At 31.4% G+C, this 19,857-nt stretch overlaps 1 protein-coding gene across 4 annotated transcripts in view; it reads right to left on the reverse strand.

Moving 5' to 3' along the window:
* LOC126733762 (serine/threonine-protein kinase Warts) overlaps window positions 1-19,857 on the reverse strand; it is a 73,237-nt gene that overhangs the window by 43,295 nt on the left and 10,085 nt on the right. For all 4 annotated transcript variants that reach the window (XM_050437157.1, XM_050437155.1, XM_050437156.1 and 1 more), the window contains exons 7-11: window positions 13,733-13,948; window positions 9,625-9,840; window positions 2,644-2,792; window positions 2,399-2,585; window positions 2,115-2,338 (exon numbers count right to left, since the gene is read on the reverse strand). In XM_050437157.1, coding sequence (XP_050293114.1) covers window positions 2,115-2,338; window positions 2,399-2,585; window positions 2,644-2,792; window positions 9,625-9,840; window positions 13,733-13,948 — 992 coding nt within the window. The remainder of the gene's footprint in view (window positions 1-2,114; window positions 2,339-2,398; window positions 2,586-2,643; window positions 2,793-9,624; window positions 9,841-13,732; window positions 13,949-19,857) is intronic.

Below are 19,857 nucleotides of genomic sequence, written 5' to 3' on the forward strand. Positions count from 1 at the left end.
TCAAAATTAAATTGATATTTTTCCTTTTCTTGTAAAAAGCCGTTTGGAAGGTCCAGCTTTAGAATTTGTTGGGTCAAGGGAATTTAACTCTTGGGTTAGTATTAAAATTGCACTCTTGGAGCAGTACGGTGAAATTTTGGATATTCATTGCTTGAATTTGGAATTATGCCATTTTAAGCAAAATGTTAATGAGCAACCAATAAATTTCGTAGAACGAGTCGAAAATCAATTAATCAGAATTCATAAGGCTATAAAATATGACATAAGTCTTAATGATGTTGAAAAGAAGTGCTTAACCAACTTTCATAATAAATCAGCACTATTAACAAGCATTACCGGTCTAAAAGATCCATTGTCACAAACCTTAAGATCTTTGAAACCGAATTCAATAGTAGAAGTCAAGCAATTAATAATCGATTATCAAAACCAATAATTTTTCAAGCAAACAAACGCGCAGTTCTCTAAATTAACTATTAGTAACCAAAATGATGCAACTTTTAAAGCAACAAGGCCTCATACTGAATATCGAGCGGGTCAAAGAACGCCTCGAAAATTAATAATTCCTAAATGTAGAGTTTGTAATAAATTTGGACATAAGGCTGAAACGTGCTATAATAATTTAAAACCTCAAATATCTGTTAACTCAATTTTAAACACTGAACACAACGACGAAATTGAACTGGAAATCGATCAGGATTTTTTATCCGAAACTTGTGTGATGAACAAAAATCCCCCTATAACAAAACTCGAATTTTCCAATTAAATAATGAAACACTACTTTATATTCATGTAAAACCCTTAAATATAAAGTTATTTGTTGACTCTGGCGCAGCAATTTAAATTTTAAAACCACTTGATTTTCTTAAAATTTATAAGCTAACCCCTGAAAATTTCCAAATATTTGGAATAAACGAACTTCCCACTACAATTTCTCATAGCATACATATTTCTATATTTTCAAAACTTCAAAAACTCTGCATATGTGACATAAATTCTTCTTTTGATGGTATTTTAGGATTAGATTTTCTTAGTGTTAATAAATGTAATTTAGATTTCGAATCTCCTCATTTAATTGTGAATGGTGAAAAATATCCATTATTCTAAATCCAAAATAATAAGCGACCAAGAAATCCAAATACTCCCAAAAGCGTTATTTGTACCGGCCCTTACGATATTCTAAGTGTTAATAAAAACAATAAAGTATTAGAAATTTGTCTTGATAATAATGTAATTCATAAGTTTCATTTTAATAATGTTAAACCCTATTATGACTAATATTTTTTTTTTTTTTTTAATAAAATTATAACTCTGTACGGAAAACGTCGTTTCCATTTTTTGTTACATCAAAACTAACATTGTACTTAACGTTTCATGAAATATTTACTTGACTAACCAAGATATATTATATTACCAATGATAATTAAGGTAATTTTATAGTGTACAGACCTCTCGAAAACACCGATCAAATTATAACGGTACGTCAACAAGTTAGTCACTATAAGATTGTACAGAAATCAAAGTTTCATACAACTTAAATGTTAAAATGAATACATACACCTTAATAGTTACAAATATCACTTCTATCACCATTTTTATAAATTGGCATTAAAAATAAAAGTAATTGAAAAATTTGATGCAAAGGCTTATTCAGAGTAGACAATGGGATACCATAAGGGCAAAAAGAGTTTCTGTTAGGAAGGACTAAAGTTTCATAAAATATATCTAACAAAGAAAAAGAAATGCAATTTAAATTCATATTTCAATCAAACACATAATTAGGACCCTTGCTGTCAGTTTACAATATCTTGACCATTAATTTTAGCAGCAATCTCAGCTCCTTGATATCTGACCTTCATCAGAACATCGATTCTTTAAAGTTAAAAAATGAACATAATTCATCAGGGATGATGTACAATATTTAATTGGAACATCTCAATAGCAAAATAGAGAGCACTTTAAAAAATATTAACGCATTTCTTAATATCTATAATTTCTGAAAGTGCTGTCAAATTTTAAGGAATAAATTTAGCTATTACTAAAATAAGGTATTAATAGTGTTTATATCTGCTTTCTTGTAAAATGTATCAATTATCCCTTTGAAAATTAGTTTTTACCTGATTCCTTTTTAAAACATCCGCCTTCCGTAAAGTTTTCATCGCATAAAGATGATTAGTATCAATTTTCCTAACTAATTTGACTTCCCCAAAGGCCCCTACGCCTATAGGCTTAATCGTCTCGAACATATTGTTGTCCATCTTCGCCCTCTTCAACCTGATATAATTCGATTCTTTTTGCGAGAGCATTTTTCGCATTTGCTGTTGAGCTTCACTACTTAGACCTTAAAATTGATTTTTTTCAACATCACAGACTTTTATATTATTAGTAGCTGATATCATACCTATTTTAACCATTTCTTTTTCCAACTGCATTCTACGGTACTGCCTTTGCCTATAAGACTTTATGACGTTCTCTATGTGTTGCTCCATAAAGAACTTGAAAGCCTGAGGCGAGTAGTTTTTCACTTTGCCGTCCCTTCTTTCCTCTTCTTTTTCCTTGCTGATCTTTTTTCTCTCTGGTATCGGTGACTAAATAAAATAAATAAATTAATAAATTAAATAGGAATTATAAAAGTTATTATACTACCTGGTGTTTAATTTTGGCATAAGGGGGCAATTGCGGAGGCGGTTCCGATTGGTTTTTACTGCCGTTACTTTCGTTCGATGAATTGCCGTTCATGGTCGCGTGGCCGTTGTTATTGTTGTTGATCGAGTTGGTTTTTACCGAAGAGGATGCTAGAAGATTGGAAAAAATGGAAATTAGCACTATTTTTGTTTAAACCTGAAATTTATACCCGAACTAAGTTTTTTTTAATCTTCAAGTTTAAAAAATGCACGCAACAAGATAAAAAAGTATTGTTATGGTGATTGGGGCACCAAAAAAGAGACTAAAACAGTGAAACTATAATGCAAAATTTTCGAAAAACATGATTATTGACAAACTGTTTTTTTTATAGAACACAACAAAATAAGACCAATCGAGATTTGGAAGGAAACTACCTTAATATAACAGCACTAGTGAATATTTTATTTATTTGTTTATTTATTCAATACTTTACAAACACCAAGTAGGTAATTACATGTAAAGTTAAGTAAAGACAAAAGTACGTAACAATCATAAACCTCTTAAAACTGATAGTCAAGAAAAGAGGAAAAAAAAAGAAAAATAATAATAATTATATTAAACCAAACTAACCACAACAAAGATATAAAAAAGGAAAAAACTTTCATTATTCTTAATGTAGTAAAAACTTAATTTCTTTTAGAGCAACATTCAAAATATCGACATGTATCTCACTTAGAATAAAATATTTTTCCATAGTTTTGGACTCCAAGTCTACTCTTTGGCACGTTAAAATCAATATAATTTATTAAACAACTATCATTAAATATACTAAATTTATAGTAGAAAAAAATTACAGCTTGTCTCTCCCTTCTTTAAAGAAGTGACTAAATATGAAAACTAGCAAGCATAGAATTGTAAGAGATCATAACTGGATAATGGTTATCTCGTTATTCTATCGATCGGGTCAGATGACTATGTCGAGGTCTGAAGACAGTGGAGGCGGCACTTGTTGAAATTATTAATATTTATTTGTACTAGAGTTTAAATAGCCCTAGATTTTTAGTAGGTATAGCTAGCGATATTATAAGTGCCTTTGATTTAGTTGAAATACCAACTAAGAATGCATATATTTGAATTTAATTGCTCCGAGATTCGTTTAAAAAAATGCGGATAAATTAAAATTATACTTTTTAACACTGTGATGTGCCCATAAAAAATAGTTTTACTTACAGGAGGATGCAGTTCGCTAATTATTTTTAAAACAGGACTTCGAATAGGGAGCTGAAAATTATTCTTTATTCGCATTTTTTTTAAAGGATTAGGTATTTTAAACGACTTGTGTAAAGAAACTAATTGGTATAAGCTTAAAGTTTTATTATTTTACATATTATATATTTTTATTCACTATCAGGTAATGTATTACAACCTAAATCAGATTCATCCGATGAAGACCATTCGATCTCTTCATCAGATGAGCCTGTATTTACTGTAAATTTTAAAGAATCCAATGCTTCATCAAAAAGGTGATGACTTTCGAAATATTGTTTTTCTATGTTGTCTACAGTGTGTCCTACTTAAGGGTTAGCCACCCCTCTAAAATTTTTGTTTCTTGACCAATATTCAAAAACTTTTTTTTGTTGGATAGATGGTCAAAAATGGCACTTATGAGCCAAGTTCGACATTTAGAGAAAGAAGGTCATGGCCTACTGTATTCAAGTTTGAAGTGCGAAAAATCGAGAAGTAGTATTAGCGATATTTATTTTTGAAAAATGGTACTGGATTATTGTCCAGGACCACTTAAAACATAAGTGTACCAAATTTGGTTATGATAGTATACAGAGTGTTGAAATAAATTGGAGTCAAATTTTTAAAAGGCGCAATAACATTCTTAATCAAATTTGAATATTTTAAAAATTTTTGGCTAATTGGCATGCGTCTTGAGAACACAAATGTTGGAAATATCCTTCAATAAACAACAATCGATCATATTATCATACTATTTTGGGCTCAATTTGTTTGTTTTTTTATGAGTTTATTTGTTAAATTCCAAAGATATGATTGTGTCTGGTTAAAAATTATTTTGTGGGAATTTTACCCAAGTATGCTATGAAAGAAAATGTTCCTGACAGTTTGTCATAGTTTTCATGCATTTAGTTCATTTTGACTGCTTGTCGAACAATTATGGGTGATTATAATTTAAACGAAAGAGTTGAAGTAGTGCGGCTAGTTAGCGATGGAGTTAGAACATTTCGTGAAGCTGCGGCGGAATTTAACAGGACATCCTGGTAAAAACATCCACCATTCAACAATAGCCAGAATAAACTACGGGTTTGATCATTCTGGTTCAGTAGGCGGAGTACGTCCTCATTTACATCGTAATCGAGCAAATAATAATAACCAAATAATTCTTGAATACTTTAATGCTAATCCGCAATCTAGCATTAGAGTTGCTAGTGCCAACTTAAATATTTCCAAAAATTGCATATGGAGGTGTTTAAAGAAAAATAACAAGAAGCATTTCAAGCCTATATTCCTTCACACTTTGGAACACGGGGATGAAGAACGCAAGATGGAATATTGTTTGTGGTTACAAGGCGAGTATTTGGCTAACCCTACATTTTTGAAAAATATTTTATACACCGATGAGGCAACATTTACTACAAATGGCATTGTGTCATCTCAAAATATTAGAATGTGGAGTAACGTAAATCCCCATTGGGTGATACAATGTAAAAGGCAGTATTCGCAGAAAATTAACGTATGGTGCGGCATCTTGAACGAACGTATAATCGGGCCGTTTTTCTTTAATGAAAATCTAAATGGACTTCATTTTCTTCGATTCCTGGAAGGTGATTTTAGTGACGTAATCGATGATTTGCCGTTAGCCGAAACAAGAAACTTACACATACAATTTGACGGTGCGCCTATCCACAATGCAGTGGTAGTGCGGAATGCGGTAAATCGGAATTATCCGAATCGATGGATAGGACGAAACAGTCCATTAATTCAGTGGTCAGCACGTTCTCCCGACCTTTCTCCCTTAGATTTTTTTCTTTGGGGAACCCTTAAAAACAAAGTGTACAAATCAAGACCGCAAACTCTACATGATCTTTGTGAGCGAATTAGACAAGAGTATAATGAAATTAGCAGGGTACAGTTAAGAAGGGTGGTAGTAAACAACAAAAGACGCATAGAAAAATGTATAAGACTTAATGGACGACATATTGAAGGAACTAATATTTAGTTTTGTGGCATTAATTTTTAAATTTGAGTGTTAGCAAAGATAAAATACTAGTAGTTTTATTATCTTTGGTGTTAGATAATTCCTTAAGGTAATTATTTTCAGTTTTTGCTGCTTAGCCTACATTACATTATTAAGTAACTAGTGAAGTGCGAATTGCAACCTAACAATGAAATAAAACTAAAAAATTTATAAATGAAGTTGTATTATTGTGAAGCCTAAAATAGTATGATAATATGATCGATTGTTGTTTATTGAAGGATATTTCCAACCTTTGTGTTCTCAAGACGCATCCCAATTAGCCAAAAATTTAAAAAATATACGTATTTGATTAAGAATGTTATTGTGCCTTTTAAAAATTTGACTCCAATTTATTTCAACACCCTGTATACTATCATAACCAAATTTGGTACACTTATGTTTTAAGTGGTCCTGAACAATAATCCAGTACCATTTTTCAAAAATAAATATCGCTAATACTACTTCTCGATTTTTCGCACTTCAAACTTGAATACAGTAGGCCATGACCTGCTTTCTTTAAATGTCGAACTTGGCTCATAAGTGCCATTTTTGACCATCTATCCAACAAAAAAAAGTTTTTAAAAATTGGTCAAGAAACAAAAATTTTAGAGGGGTGGCTAACCCTTAAGTGGGACACACTGTATATGGTTGCAAATATTTATCCACTCATCATTTGAAATTGCCGCAAATTTCTGCCTTGTCAAAGTTTCGACATCCGCCAATTTAAAAGCGGAATTTCTGCTTGCCACCCAATTCTTAACAGTTGCCCAAATTTTTTCTATCGGATTAAGCTCTGGGTGGTATGGAGGCAAACGTAACACAATGTATCCATGCTTTTCCATTAGGTCGTCCAACTTGGGTTTTACAGGATATTCTGGTGTTATATTGCAATATGGGGTAAGTAAATTACTTGGGTTTTACAACTGACTGAAATATACTGTACTTACATTTTAGAGTAGGTTTTCTTTTTTCAACTATGTACAAATCATACACTTTTATATATTTATTTTGTTTTTTTTTGTGGTTTCTTAACCTTTTTTTCCTTGGACTGGTAAAGGAACAGGAAGGTATATTTTCTATATCTTCTGACTCTTGGACCACTCTTCTGTAAGTTACTACAATAAAATATGAATTTATATTGCTCACTTACCTAACATTTTTCAAAGGAATAGTAATTTCTTGCTCTGCTTCTTTTTTCATAAAAGCTGCCACGTTAGAAATAATCTCTCTCCCTTGGCTGTGAATTATTTGTCCTTGTTTGCCTACTTTCTTAGGCAAGCAAGGAAAAAAATTAGAAAGTAAAAAAATTAATATACACATGCACACTCTAGGCTGTACATATATGTTAAATACCTATTATTTTGTCACTTAAAATCAAAGTATATTTTAAATAATATAATTTTTAACAGTAATTAATTTTCATTTATTTTTTTAGATTATTAGAGAATTGAATAATTTAAACCAATTTTACTTACCTTTTACAATAAAAATCGGATAGTCTAACTAAAAAAACTATAGTCTATTTCACTATTATATTTAAAAAAAAATACACAACGGATTTTAAATGCCTTATAACACGATTAACTCACTTCCCGTACGAGACGACACTGAGTAGGCCTTCAGGCTACGTCATAGGCTTTAAATCCCCGGCAGGTACAAAGGAACGAAGTACGGCGGCTGCTTTGTTCTTGCGGTTTCTTTAATAAGAGGCGAGAGAAAATATATTGCGGTCGTCTTTTCTCTCTGCCACCGGATTTTCTATCGATTTTGTGTTGAAAAATGGGTTTGTGCATGCATATTGAGCAGCCGGTTCTTTATAAACTTTTCTACCTATACTGTTGCCATATGATAACATCACATAACAACATATCTATCAAATATTGTTGAATGTAAACGGGCCAGAGTTTTGTGAAATAATATGGTAAGTAGAAAAAAGATGGAATATTTGTATAAAAAGGGTTTTTGAAACGTTCAAAAACTAGTGCAATTGACTGAACTAGAAAAAAGAGTATGAGACAATTCAGAGGATAAAAACTGGTACAGACCTAAGACGTAGACCAGTTTCAGGATAATCGCCTATGATTTAAACGCTTTAGTGAATTTAGGACCACAAAATCCAAGCCTGTGTGTTCAGAAACTGTCCGCATGGCACTGAAAAGACAAGGCTACCTATTAAGGAAATTAAAAAAGATACCAGCAGTAATACCTCTACATGCATCAAAGTCGTCTTATTTTAAAGGCGATTAAATTTACCAGATTTTAAAACCAATTTCACTAAGTAACTACCCAAAATAATAAAAGAGAAACTCCGATTTTGATAAAAAATGTGGTTGTGCATTTTTTCAGGCATTACGTTTTAATTTGAATACCAGGCCTTCAAGTTTGGTACGCGATAAGCTATGCCAATAAATAAACATTAAATTATTACTGCCACTTAAGTATGCTAACAGTTTACGTAAATGGCCTGGCAAAAGGAGGTAAAAATTGACAAAAATAAAATCCTTATACTTATCGAGGAAACATTTCATTACATATTTTTACATCAGGGAGATTTAAGTGCGACGAATAAGCATGCATTATGTGAAATAAGAAAACATCATTTAATTAAAAAACTTTTCCAAAAAATTCAAAAAAAAATCTTTGAAGGAGCTCTTTTCTGATTAGTGGAACTTTCAATGGTAAACTTTCTGTTCCATTGCAGAAAACCCACACGAGGTTAGGCCTGATCAATTCCAGCATAAGTTTTCTATTAATTTTTGGACAGGTTTATTGAATGATCAGTTGACTGGGCCTAGGGTCTTCCCATAACAATTAAACGGCGAGAGATTTTTGGAATTTCTTCATTTTTTTGAAAGATTACCTTTTCATCTCCAAATGGATGGAGCATCAGCTCAGTTCTCCCGACTAGTAAGGGCACACTTTGATACTAATTATGTGCTATGGATTGAACTTAATGGTACAATAGCCACCCCGTTCTACCGATTTACCTCCACTGGATTTCTTTTTTTTTGAAGGAAAATCTATGAAACAGAAAGTTCTTTCTTTGAATCTTCCTTCCTTGAATTCCTTCTTGAAGAATCGTTTGAAAAACGGATTAAGGCTATATCTGAGGAGATTAAGAACGATGATGATTATGAGAGCTACTCAGGAAGGCAATAGCTTGACGTCAGAACAATGGTGGCCATTTTGAGCAAGTTTTCCGAATTTAATTTTTTAATAGTCTTTCTTGAATTAAACGTTATTTCTCTATTTTACATAATGCGTACTTATTCGGCGTACTTATCTATCGTAAAAATACCTAATCAAATTCGTGTATTACTTTGAGTAATTTCTTAGTAAAATTGGTTTTAAAAGCTACTAAATTTAATCAACTTTAAAGTAAGACCACCTTTATGCATGTGGAGGGCATAAAAATGAAATAAACATAAGTTTCAGTGAACTCCTAACTGTATGATTTTTTGTCGATAAAATTGGACGTACAACATGTGGGGAAGCATCGGAAATCCCTAACGCACTGTACTATAAAACAAAAAAGTCCTTAAGAACCGCACAATTCATTTTTAAACTCAATGTTCGTAAATACGCGGGGTCTATAAACCAAGAAAGAGCTGCAACATACCTCTACCCATCAGATTATAAAACAGCACTGCCGAAATATTGATCTAATTGACTTACAATAGTTAGTTATTTGGTAATAAATTATTTCTTAAAACTTAAAGAAACTAGAATTGTGTACGTACCAGTGGGAGGCAACGGGGGTGCTCCGCCATTATCCGGATACAAATTCCGACCGTCGCCGGAATTCGTCGAGAGCGGACTGTCGGCCCGACAGCACTCGTTCGGCCCACCGATCGCAGGCGAGTATTTGCGCTGTAAGGGCGGATGCGAGTGACCTGAGGGCGAGTAACTCGTATGCGCGTCGTCCGTGTAAGGGGGCGGTGGGAGTGGCGGGTGTACTTAAGACAAAAGATTCATTAAAACCTTGTTTAAGTATTGGATAATTGTTAAGACAGTTAAATTATCTCATATCAACTTAAACATGCAAAAGAAACAAGAGCGTGGAGAAAAGTGAGAATGTTTCTGTGATGCATCCACAAGCTACTTATTACAGATTTTCTATCAATTTTCTATTAACTATCAAACTATCAAATTTCTTTTCTATTAACTATCAAAAAACATTCCAAACATTACAGTTATTTTAACTATTCTAATTACAAAATGGCTTAAAGTGATGAATATATAACTTTTAACACAGAACACCATTTTTTTTAGATCTAGTTTTTTCTAACAAATTAAATGCGTCAAATGTTGAAGTGAAGTAAATTGGTCATCAAAATTTAAAGATAAATCTTTGCAATGTTGTACAGATTTATTTTATATTAAATGATTTAATAAAAAAATACGTTGCTACATATTAAAAAAATAAATAATTTCCGGCATATTACCGGTCAAATGCAGCCAAACTTTTCGAAAAGTTGATCTATGAATGAATATCCTTTCAATTTCAATTTGTCAAAAGATATAAGAAGTTTTGAATAGCACGGCTTTTAAGGGAGAAGGTCAATTGATACCATTGTATTTACTGAATATTTGCCTGAGAACATGGATTGCCGGACTTGAGGTTGATGCTGTCTACACGGATTTCAGTAAGGCAATTAACAAAAAAAAAGACAATCTTCTCCTGGCTAGACTGGCTGAGGTCGATGTAGGTGAAATCATATGTAAAGAATAGATCAATTTACGTGTCTCTCCAGGGATTTTCAACGGACCGTTTCTACAAACTGGTCTAGTTTTAATCTTCTCCCGAAGATTCTAACATCATTAGCGAAACACGTGTGTCGAAAGTAAAATAAAGAGTTTTGGTTAGTGGTTAAACTGTCGTACTAACATATATTTTTCGAAAATGTAAAAACTTTTCACGCTCTCCAGCCATTAACGTCTAATTCGATACATTTATTTTTTTTTAAATATTTAAATTTCTTTGAACATTGAATTTTAGTTGCATTGTTTGGAGCCCTAGGTATATTATAGGGTTTACATTAATCATTTGGAAAACATCTTACAACGAATACGACAGAATAAACATTGGTGGGGTTGGGTTGGATCGTAAAGAAGTGTGAAGTGTGTCACATACATTGGGAAAAGGAAATCGAAATCGTTCCTTTAATAGATTATTTAGCTGTTCTATTTATAGATTAAAATATTATTTAACAAAAATACTATTGAGAATTTAGTACTAAAATTTGCGCTTTTTGGCTTTCATTATTTAGGAAAATATTAATAGAATTATGTAATTAAATATACAGTAAAAGCTTTTTATTCGCGGGGTATACGTTCCGTAAATATGCCGCGAATAAAGAAACCGTGAATATGGAATGGTAATTTATATGGGATTCTAGGGGATACGTTCCTAGGTGACAAAATACTAAACAAGTACATACATACATATATAAAAAATGAATTTAATTGAAGTTTTTGACCATATTGATTAATTATTACCTTCGGGCTTAAAGAAATTTGTAATTTTTTCTTGCTTGGCATTTTTTAAACGCTCCTTCAATTCATACTGATATTCAGCAGGGGCATTAGCAATTCGCCTCTTAAAAATAAGACTTCGTTCCATAGATGGATCAATTTTCATAAAAAAATCACAAAGTTCATTTGCCATTCTTAGGCGCAACTAGTGGTAAATGCCATATACCAAACAGCGGTTTATATTGCTTCTTTTTGTCTATTTGGTAATTTCGATCCTGCTGACCCAGACCTCGCGTTTTAAAGTCCATGAATTCTGTTCAGAAGCGACGTTTCAAAATTGAAATTTTAAATTTAGCCAAGCAAATACTATCCTTAACCATTCCTGAAGTCTCTACTATCCCAATGCATAGTTCTCAATCTTGGATTGAAGATTCGGTAAATAGAAATCTAGATTCAGTACCGCACAGGAACACGGATGAATTTCATTTGAGTAAATTTATACAACATAATAATTAATATTAGGGTAACATTATCGTTATTTTTTTTTGTTTTAGATTAAACAGAAATAAATTCACTTAAATATATTTTCTTCAACTTACCTCAGCGTTATTAACAACCTTTCCTCTGAACTGACAAGTTCTCTTCAATTTGTAGGTTTTTTCTCTAAAGGTAGGAAATTTTGAAAACATTCAGGGTACATATTGAGCTCCCGCATAACATTAAACGAACCACCAGTTTTTTCTTTATTAAACCACAAGGGATGTATTCAGTAACTTTAACTTTACTACACAGTCATGTACGTAACAAATAAATGACAATAATCACATTGAATCCCTTTCTATGTGAATTTCAGTCCCACGCCACCGCCATACGCCCGTTCTGTGTGAATTGCGCCTTAAACCTTCGCTAAAATTTTTTGAATTAAATGTCAGTTTGATATGTTTTCAGTGCTTGTTAAAGCCTCTTCTTCAATAGACTGCGAATTTAACATTTCCTCCAAGTCCGTTTCAGTCAAATCTTCATCTTGCGATTCAAGCAACGTCTGAATGTTGACACTTGATTCTATCTGTTCGAACCCATCTCGTCCTATTTCATTGGCAATTTCGGCTATGTTTGCAGTCAAAGTTTGAATTTGCACAGATTCTTCGTCATTTCCTGTAGTCAGAGCGGCCTGTGTCAAAGGAACCAATACGGCGGCGATATCATTTAACAACATACTTTGGGTATAGTTGTAATAAGGTCAATTTTACTTTTTTATTAGTCCATTTGACGATGCGTTTACAAAGGATATTCCGTTGAATACCTATATGAATCCTTTTTATCAATATATATGCACCGACGTACTTGATTCGATCCGCGAATAAAGAAATTTTTAGCCGCGAATATAGGAATTGGGTCGCATTTTTTTAATCCGCGAATAGTGAAAACGCGAATGAAGGAATCGAGAATAAAGAGCTTTTACTGTATTATTATAATCTAGCAAATTATTCGCTTACTTTCACTGGTATTTTGTATATTTTGAGACTGCAAAAATATCAAGAAAAACAAACTCAAAGTGACGACAATTTGTTATCAACTCAGGTCAACAAAGGTATTTTACGTTGCAAAGTTGCTTTTTTTCATTGACTTTGTTTGACTACAAGAAAATTTAAAGACTAAGAGACTTGAGCAGCTACAAAATACAAAACATTAAAAAATTATGAGTGGATTACGAAAAATATATATTGTATGAAAAATTGGTAAATCGATTTGACATTATTGCCTGAGAGATGGTGAACTCGAACACCTCGCCTATGGTTTGCCATAAGTCCACCTGACTTATTCTAGGTGTTCAATGATCTAAGAAAAGCATTCAAGACAAAATTTTAAAGTTCAGTCTTTTTTTAAAGCAATATTAGTGATTATCGTGTTGATGTAATCCGAAAATATTGTAATGTAATTAGACTCTTTAATAGACGTATATATACAGATATTTTTTTTGTATAAAGTTGTTGATGGCCATCTGAACGCTCCGCGTATTTTATCACTTTTAACCTCAGATTTAATAAAATATTGTCAATTCCTAGATAAATCCTCTTCGTTATGTTGGCTAGCAAAAAGCAGCAGTAAATATTTTAAGGCTTTGGATTTCTTTAGTAGGTCTTCAACCTCTTTTAAAAATGCCTTGAAAAACACACTACATTATTTTTTTCTAATTAAGTCGAGTTACTGGAGTGCAGGCTTTTGTACATATTGCGACTTAACGTAAAATAATTGTAGATGCTAATTTGAATTTACATTAGTCCTAGTTTATATTGTAGGTATCATTTTGGGTTTTTTTTTTTACCTGTAGTATCCCCTATACGATCACCAATAAATAGTTAAAAAAAATACCTCTAGCTTTAGCCTTGGCCTGCATAGTACTAGCGTAACTAGGAGGTTCTGTAGTGGGAACGTTAACTTGACCCCCAGGGTTATTACTTAACCCGCTGGGTAATGGTGCTGCCGGTTTTCCGGACGCTCCGCCTGCCCCGTTCGTGTAAACCTTTTGCTGTATCGATGCATTGTAGGAAGGGGGTGGTGCTGCTGTAGCAGGTGGTGTACTCGGACCTATAATTTACATATAACAATAATAATTCCAAAAGATTGATAGCAAGAAATTAATAATAAAATGTCTTATATGAGAGATTCAATTAATTCTTAATTTAGTTGAGTACTTGATACACAAGAAATGGTTACACTAATAGCACATCATTTTTTTCAATATAGAGAAAGAGTAGTGGTAGGTTATTCTAAGACTATACAATTCTTCAATTCATATAGTGTAGCAAGAAACAATCGGGTATATTTCCCCATATTTTTTATTAAGAAAAAAAAACAAAACAACCAGTCATTATTGATTTTTCCTAGGTAAACATGTCACTTACATTTTCGTATTATGCATTCAAATTTTGGACAATAACGTTTCAATGTTGCTCCAGCCAATCAAGCTAGATCGATGTATTGACGAACAAACGAAACAGGCGTTTTGATTTTTTTTATGACAATGAATTAAGTAATGTCACCGAACATAAACTAGAATAAAAGGATCACTCTAAGCGCCGCCCAAAATGTTGCCTGTCTCACTCGCTTTCTGATGCTACTCTTTTTTGCTGCCCGGTCGCGACTGCGTTATACAGGGGCGTCTTCAATATTAGAACTATAATAGCGTTGTGTGGAAATTTTGTACTTTAAAAATGCCGGCGATATGTTGCGTAGATGGCTGCAGGAGTAAAAGGGAATATACATTTTTTTTTAAATAAAAATGGATTAGTTCACAGAAAAAAATACACGCTTTTCTTCAGTATTTCTTAAATATCTCGGAAAATTGAGATCTTACAAAAAAAATCTAATAAACAAAAGTTGGTTTAAAAATAAAAGATTGGCTTTATAGGCGCCGAGATACAACTGTGTGAACATAACCCCTTTTTTTAGATAACAAAATATAATGACGTAAAATAATAACTTGAAATAATTTTAAAAAATCACGTTTCTTAGAGAAATATCTAGCACGTTTTTTCAAGTATGTACTATCAAAAACTTTAAAAATAAACTTGATTGTAAGTCATTAGCATAAAAATTAAATCAATCAATTTCAAAAAATTTATCATAAAAAATTATGTATTTATTTCAAAAATTAAAGCGTAGATTTCTACAATGGACTATATATAGGTACCAATAATATGTTCAAAAAGTATCATCGATTTAGAGTACATATTTTTTTTAAATCGTGATTTTAATCTAAAAAAATGCAAAATTTTTGGTAATATTCTGTTATTAGTGGTGGTTTTTAATAGTGAAAGCTATCCGATTTACTATTAGTTGCATTGCAATCATTTAAATGATATAAATATTGATGAAAGATTGATAAAATATTGATGTGTACTATAATCCCCAATGTAAAACTATATTTATTTTGCATATTTATATGAATTCTAGGTTGTAAAACACCTATTTTCGTTTTATTTTAATTTTAGTGGTTTGTTCTTTCATCCCCTATTTTAAAAGCAAATAATTAGGCATTTAATAAGTTTTTTTTATTTAACTGCCTTTTTATATTTCACTGTTACCGAGTTCCATATGCTGAGTGTTGTTATCACATTATTATGTAAATTTAATTAAATATTTAAAAAATGGCTATATTAACGAAGTTATTATTAATTAAGTGTATGTAATATTAGGTAGGTAGTTTCTTGGTCAGTTGAGAAAAGAGCATGAAAGGAACATAAAGCTAAGATTTAATTGTGTACATTCCAATAAACTTAATTTTAAAGCTATCTACCAAGTGTTTTTCTTACAGTTATTTGTTCATATGAGATACTTAATAATATTCTTTCAATTTCATTTTAACAATAATACAAAGTGCCTTTAATTTCAAAAAATTCCATATATTACACGCTGCCCGCCGCGATGTACGAAAATATTCCTTATTAAAAATGTTTCAAACACCCCCCGTATCGTAAAGGATTGCCGCCGAAACTAAATATTGATTTACGACCGCGTAAAAAAAGCCGGCATTGTTTAAAAGTCCCTACTTCAAACGGCCGCAAGAGAGTGAACCTACTGTCTTGTTCTTTATACTGTGGTAATGTGTAGGGTGAATGATTGATTTTTCGCATTTACTAGGTTCAATTATTGTAATGATTTCTGGGCTGATTGTCACTATCAGAGTCAAATTTATATAGGATTATTCTGACTGAGCCCACTTTTTGTTTGTACAATGGTACTGATAGACGTTGATAGATGTCAGTTCCTGAATTTTCTATCTGTTGTGGACAGAAGTGCAAACATTAAAAAATTTCAATTTTTGTAAATGGAAATTAGATGTTCGACATCATAGACTGAAAATCTTTTTTACCTTGTCACGTAACTAAAAATCCTGTTAATTCAGGGTATTTTAGTTTCAATTATAGGGATATTGTAGATAGGTCATGATGAACATACTATTATAAATCGGTAATGTTTCTTAATTTCTTCATTATTTGACATTCTACCGCATCTCACCTCTCTAATATGCCTTGAATCTTCTTGAAATATTACTTTTTGTATGTGATTGAACCGATAACAGACGTGAACCATCAATTCATTGCGATCGTCAATGATTCCTGGGTCTCAGATAGGTTTTCATGCCAAAAAGGGGGTCAAAAGTCCAATCACCACCATGGTTCAAACCCATGTTAAAAATAATTCTACGCTCCTATTATAAATGAGTTTTAATTATAACCACCGGTATGAAGGTTGAATGTGGCGGGGCGGAATAGTCTCCCACCCAAGATGGCCGATTGATTCTGGTTGCCTAATTTTTGACGTACATCAAATATGACAATAGTGTATTTTAACTGTCGTATTTGAGGATTGTCTTTTTTAAGTTTTCTTTGGGGGAAAACAAGCCAAGCCTCATGATTTTCTTACAATTTAAAGTTTTTAAGTAATTTTATAGCTTTTTGTAGGTTTTTTGAGTTCTGGGTTGATACATTATTTTACAAACGTGCCAACATCGAATCATCGTGCAACTACATAGAGCAGGAGACAGGTAAATTTCAATTATGACATACCTAAGTGTTTTCTAATAATGTTTAGGTGTATCTTGGATGTATTATCATTTTCCAGGATATAATTATAGATTTAATCCTATTTTGGACATATCTATGTCACTGTTCTCAATCTAACTTTTTTTTTACAAATCAGTTTTAATTCTTGAACCTTCACTAGGAAAATATGAAGTAATTCCTTTTCCTTGTCTTCATCTAGATTAAGATATTCATACAAATATTCTTTATTCACTAGTTTATATATGAGTAATTGCCCAGACAGTCACAGAAATCATAAATTTTTTTAATTGTCATTGAATCCATCCTTACAAAAATCTTGTCTGTCATGTAAGTCCGACTAAAAATGTTAGCTCCAAACACTTTTCTGGTTCTTAAGTAGAAATGATATTCACAGGGAGTATAAACATAATACCTATTTGTTCAATTTAATGAAAACAGATTGACATATACTTCTCAAAAACTGATTTCCCTAATCGACTTAATCCACCTTAAGTTATACACATTTATGGATGGATAGCCATGGTCATTTAGTCAATTTAGAGAAAAAGTTTTGGTTGGTTTATAAATATTTAAAGTATAAAATCAAAAGCCAACTTCAAAACCACAACAACAATCTTTAAGTGTTGGTCATTCTGAAAAACAGAAAAATATTTGACAATCTAAAATGCCTTTAAAAAAACAAAAATCCTGAATATCCTCATTTAATACTCGTGATCCTACACCTACACAATCAGAATAATTTTGTTTTTAGCTAACTTTTTAGCTAAGATTTTAGTATGTAATATCTTATTTTTTAAAATACCTAAATTACCTGAGACATTTTGATAGTAAATGCTATACTTTTTACAGTCCTATTTTATTTTTACTGACCCATAATTAAATTCATATTATTAGCTTAAAGTAAAATTATGGACTAATATCAAATCCTTTACGGTATTATTTAGAACCTTAATTATTGTAATCATAACTAATGTGATAATCAATACTTACTAATAATGAAAACTTATGTATTTTGGATCATTAGGATGAAATACTTTTAGATTTAATTTTAACCCAATAGAATATATAATATTGTATACACAATACACTGTCTTAATCTGTTTTCTTATGTTTTATGTTGCATACTTACTGGAGACAACCCCACTGACTTGTGACATCTTTACCCGATTGTGACTAATCAAAAGTCATATTTTCTTTTTATTTGCTTATACTAAAAAAATAAAATGGAAAAAACATGCATATTAACTTGTACCTACATATGTATTTGTGTTATATCTAGTCATTATTAATTAACTTATTTACAATGAAAAGCCAGATTTATTTCAAGAGATAGGTTCAGTTTCTGTCTTTATAAGAGCTTATATTTTGTTTTCCATAATTTGTGGATATATATTATTTTATTGCAATTGTATAGATGGTTAAAAAATATATATGTTTAATTTTTTATTTAGGTATGTTTGTTACATATTTCTTATCATGTTTTATACTTATGGAAACAAAAAAAAGCAGGTAATTTTTTTTCTGAAACTCCAGAAATTAGGATTTTCAGTTAAAATATGCTTTATACCTGCAACAATTCTATTTTTTACATAAAAGGTGTTATTAATACCATACTTACAGTTTGCAGTATTTCATTTAGAATATATTGTAACTTTTTTATGCATTTTAAAATCCTTTGTTAAATTTATTTTAATTCATCTTAAAATAAAACATTTAAAAGACAATTTAGCTTTGTTTTTTTTTTATTTAAAATTTAGTCCCATATCTATCGGGCCAATTTATAATTCTTGGTAAGTAATGTCTTAATAAGTAATAATAAGCAATGTCTTGAGAACCAAATTTAAATTAAATAATATTTTAGTTGATGTGTTAATTCTTGATTAAAGTGATGAGGGATGTCTGAGATGCAATATTTTTATTTTTTCTCAACATTTAAAATTAACGATTTTAATTAAATGTGGGTATTTCTAAAATGAAAGTATATTGTTTTTGTTTAAATAAAATAAAATTCTATTTAAATATATCTCATGACTCGTCAGTTAACGCATCAACTTTGTAATGCAACTGCAAATTACTTGAAATTTAAATACCAGGTAATAGATCAAGCTTAAATTTCCCGCCACACGCCACCCAAGATGGATGCCCCCGTCTTTGTCAACAACGTCAATAAAGCTGTCAACAGAATTTCTGTCTGTTTATTAGGCAACACACATTTCTCTATATTTGTGTTCTGTGATTATAACTAAAGAAACCTAGACTTAGGTAAGAGGTGTAATGTATAAAAAGTTTTTTAACGAATTGTACCTGAATGTAATTTTAACTGTGTCGTGTTGTTTGTTTTTTTGTTGTTTTAATTTTTGTACATGTAAAGAACATTTATTTTAATAGTGTTTGTCATGTACTTGAAATTACTTTGTTTTATCTCTGTGATTACTTGAATCCATTTCAGTGTCCTGAGGATGAAAATTCAGAGATTGGAGGGACACAAAGTCAATGGTCTCAAATTATGTTTATTTTTTAAACACGTGTTTCGCCCTAAGGCATCTAGGCAGGTAAAGCTATTAGATTAACACCACAAACATTTAAGTTGAAACAAAAATAAATACATAAAAAATAAAAAATAATGCTGACGTTCACATTAAATCCGGTGTCAAAACTAAAATTCTAGTGTGGTGTTAATCTAATAGCTTTACCGATCTGACGATGCCTTAGGGCGAAACACGTGTAATCGTTTTTAAAAATAAACATAATTTGAGACCATTGACTTTGTGTCCCTCCAATCTCTGAATTTTTATGAAGAGGTCTCTTTGAGAAAAATTGACTACTTTTTTGGACTTAATATAAGTCGAAACGTCGACATTTAAGTAAACAGGTTTCTGTTTTATTTCTGACCCACCCAACAACCCTCCGCAATATTGAAGATATTGG

Source organism: Anthonomus grandis, chromosome 3, assembly GCF_022605725.1.
Source record: "Anthonomus grandis grandis chromosome 3, icAntGran1.3, whole genome shotgun sequence".
Lineage (NCBI taxonomy): Eukaryota > Metazoa > Arthropoda > Insecta > Coleoptera > Curculionidae > Anthonomus > Anthonomus grandis.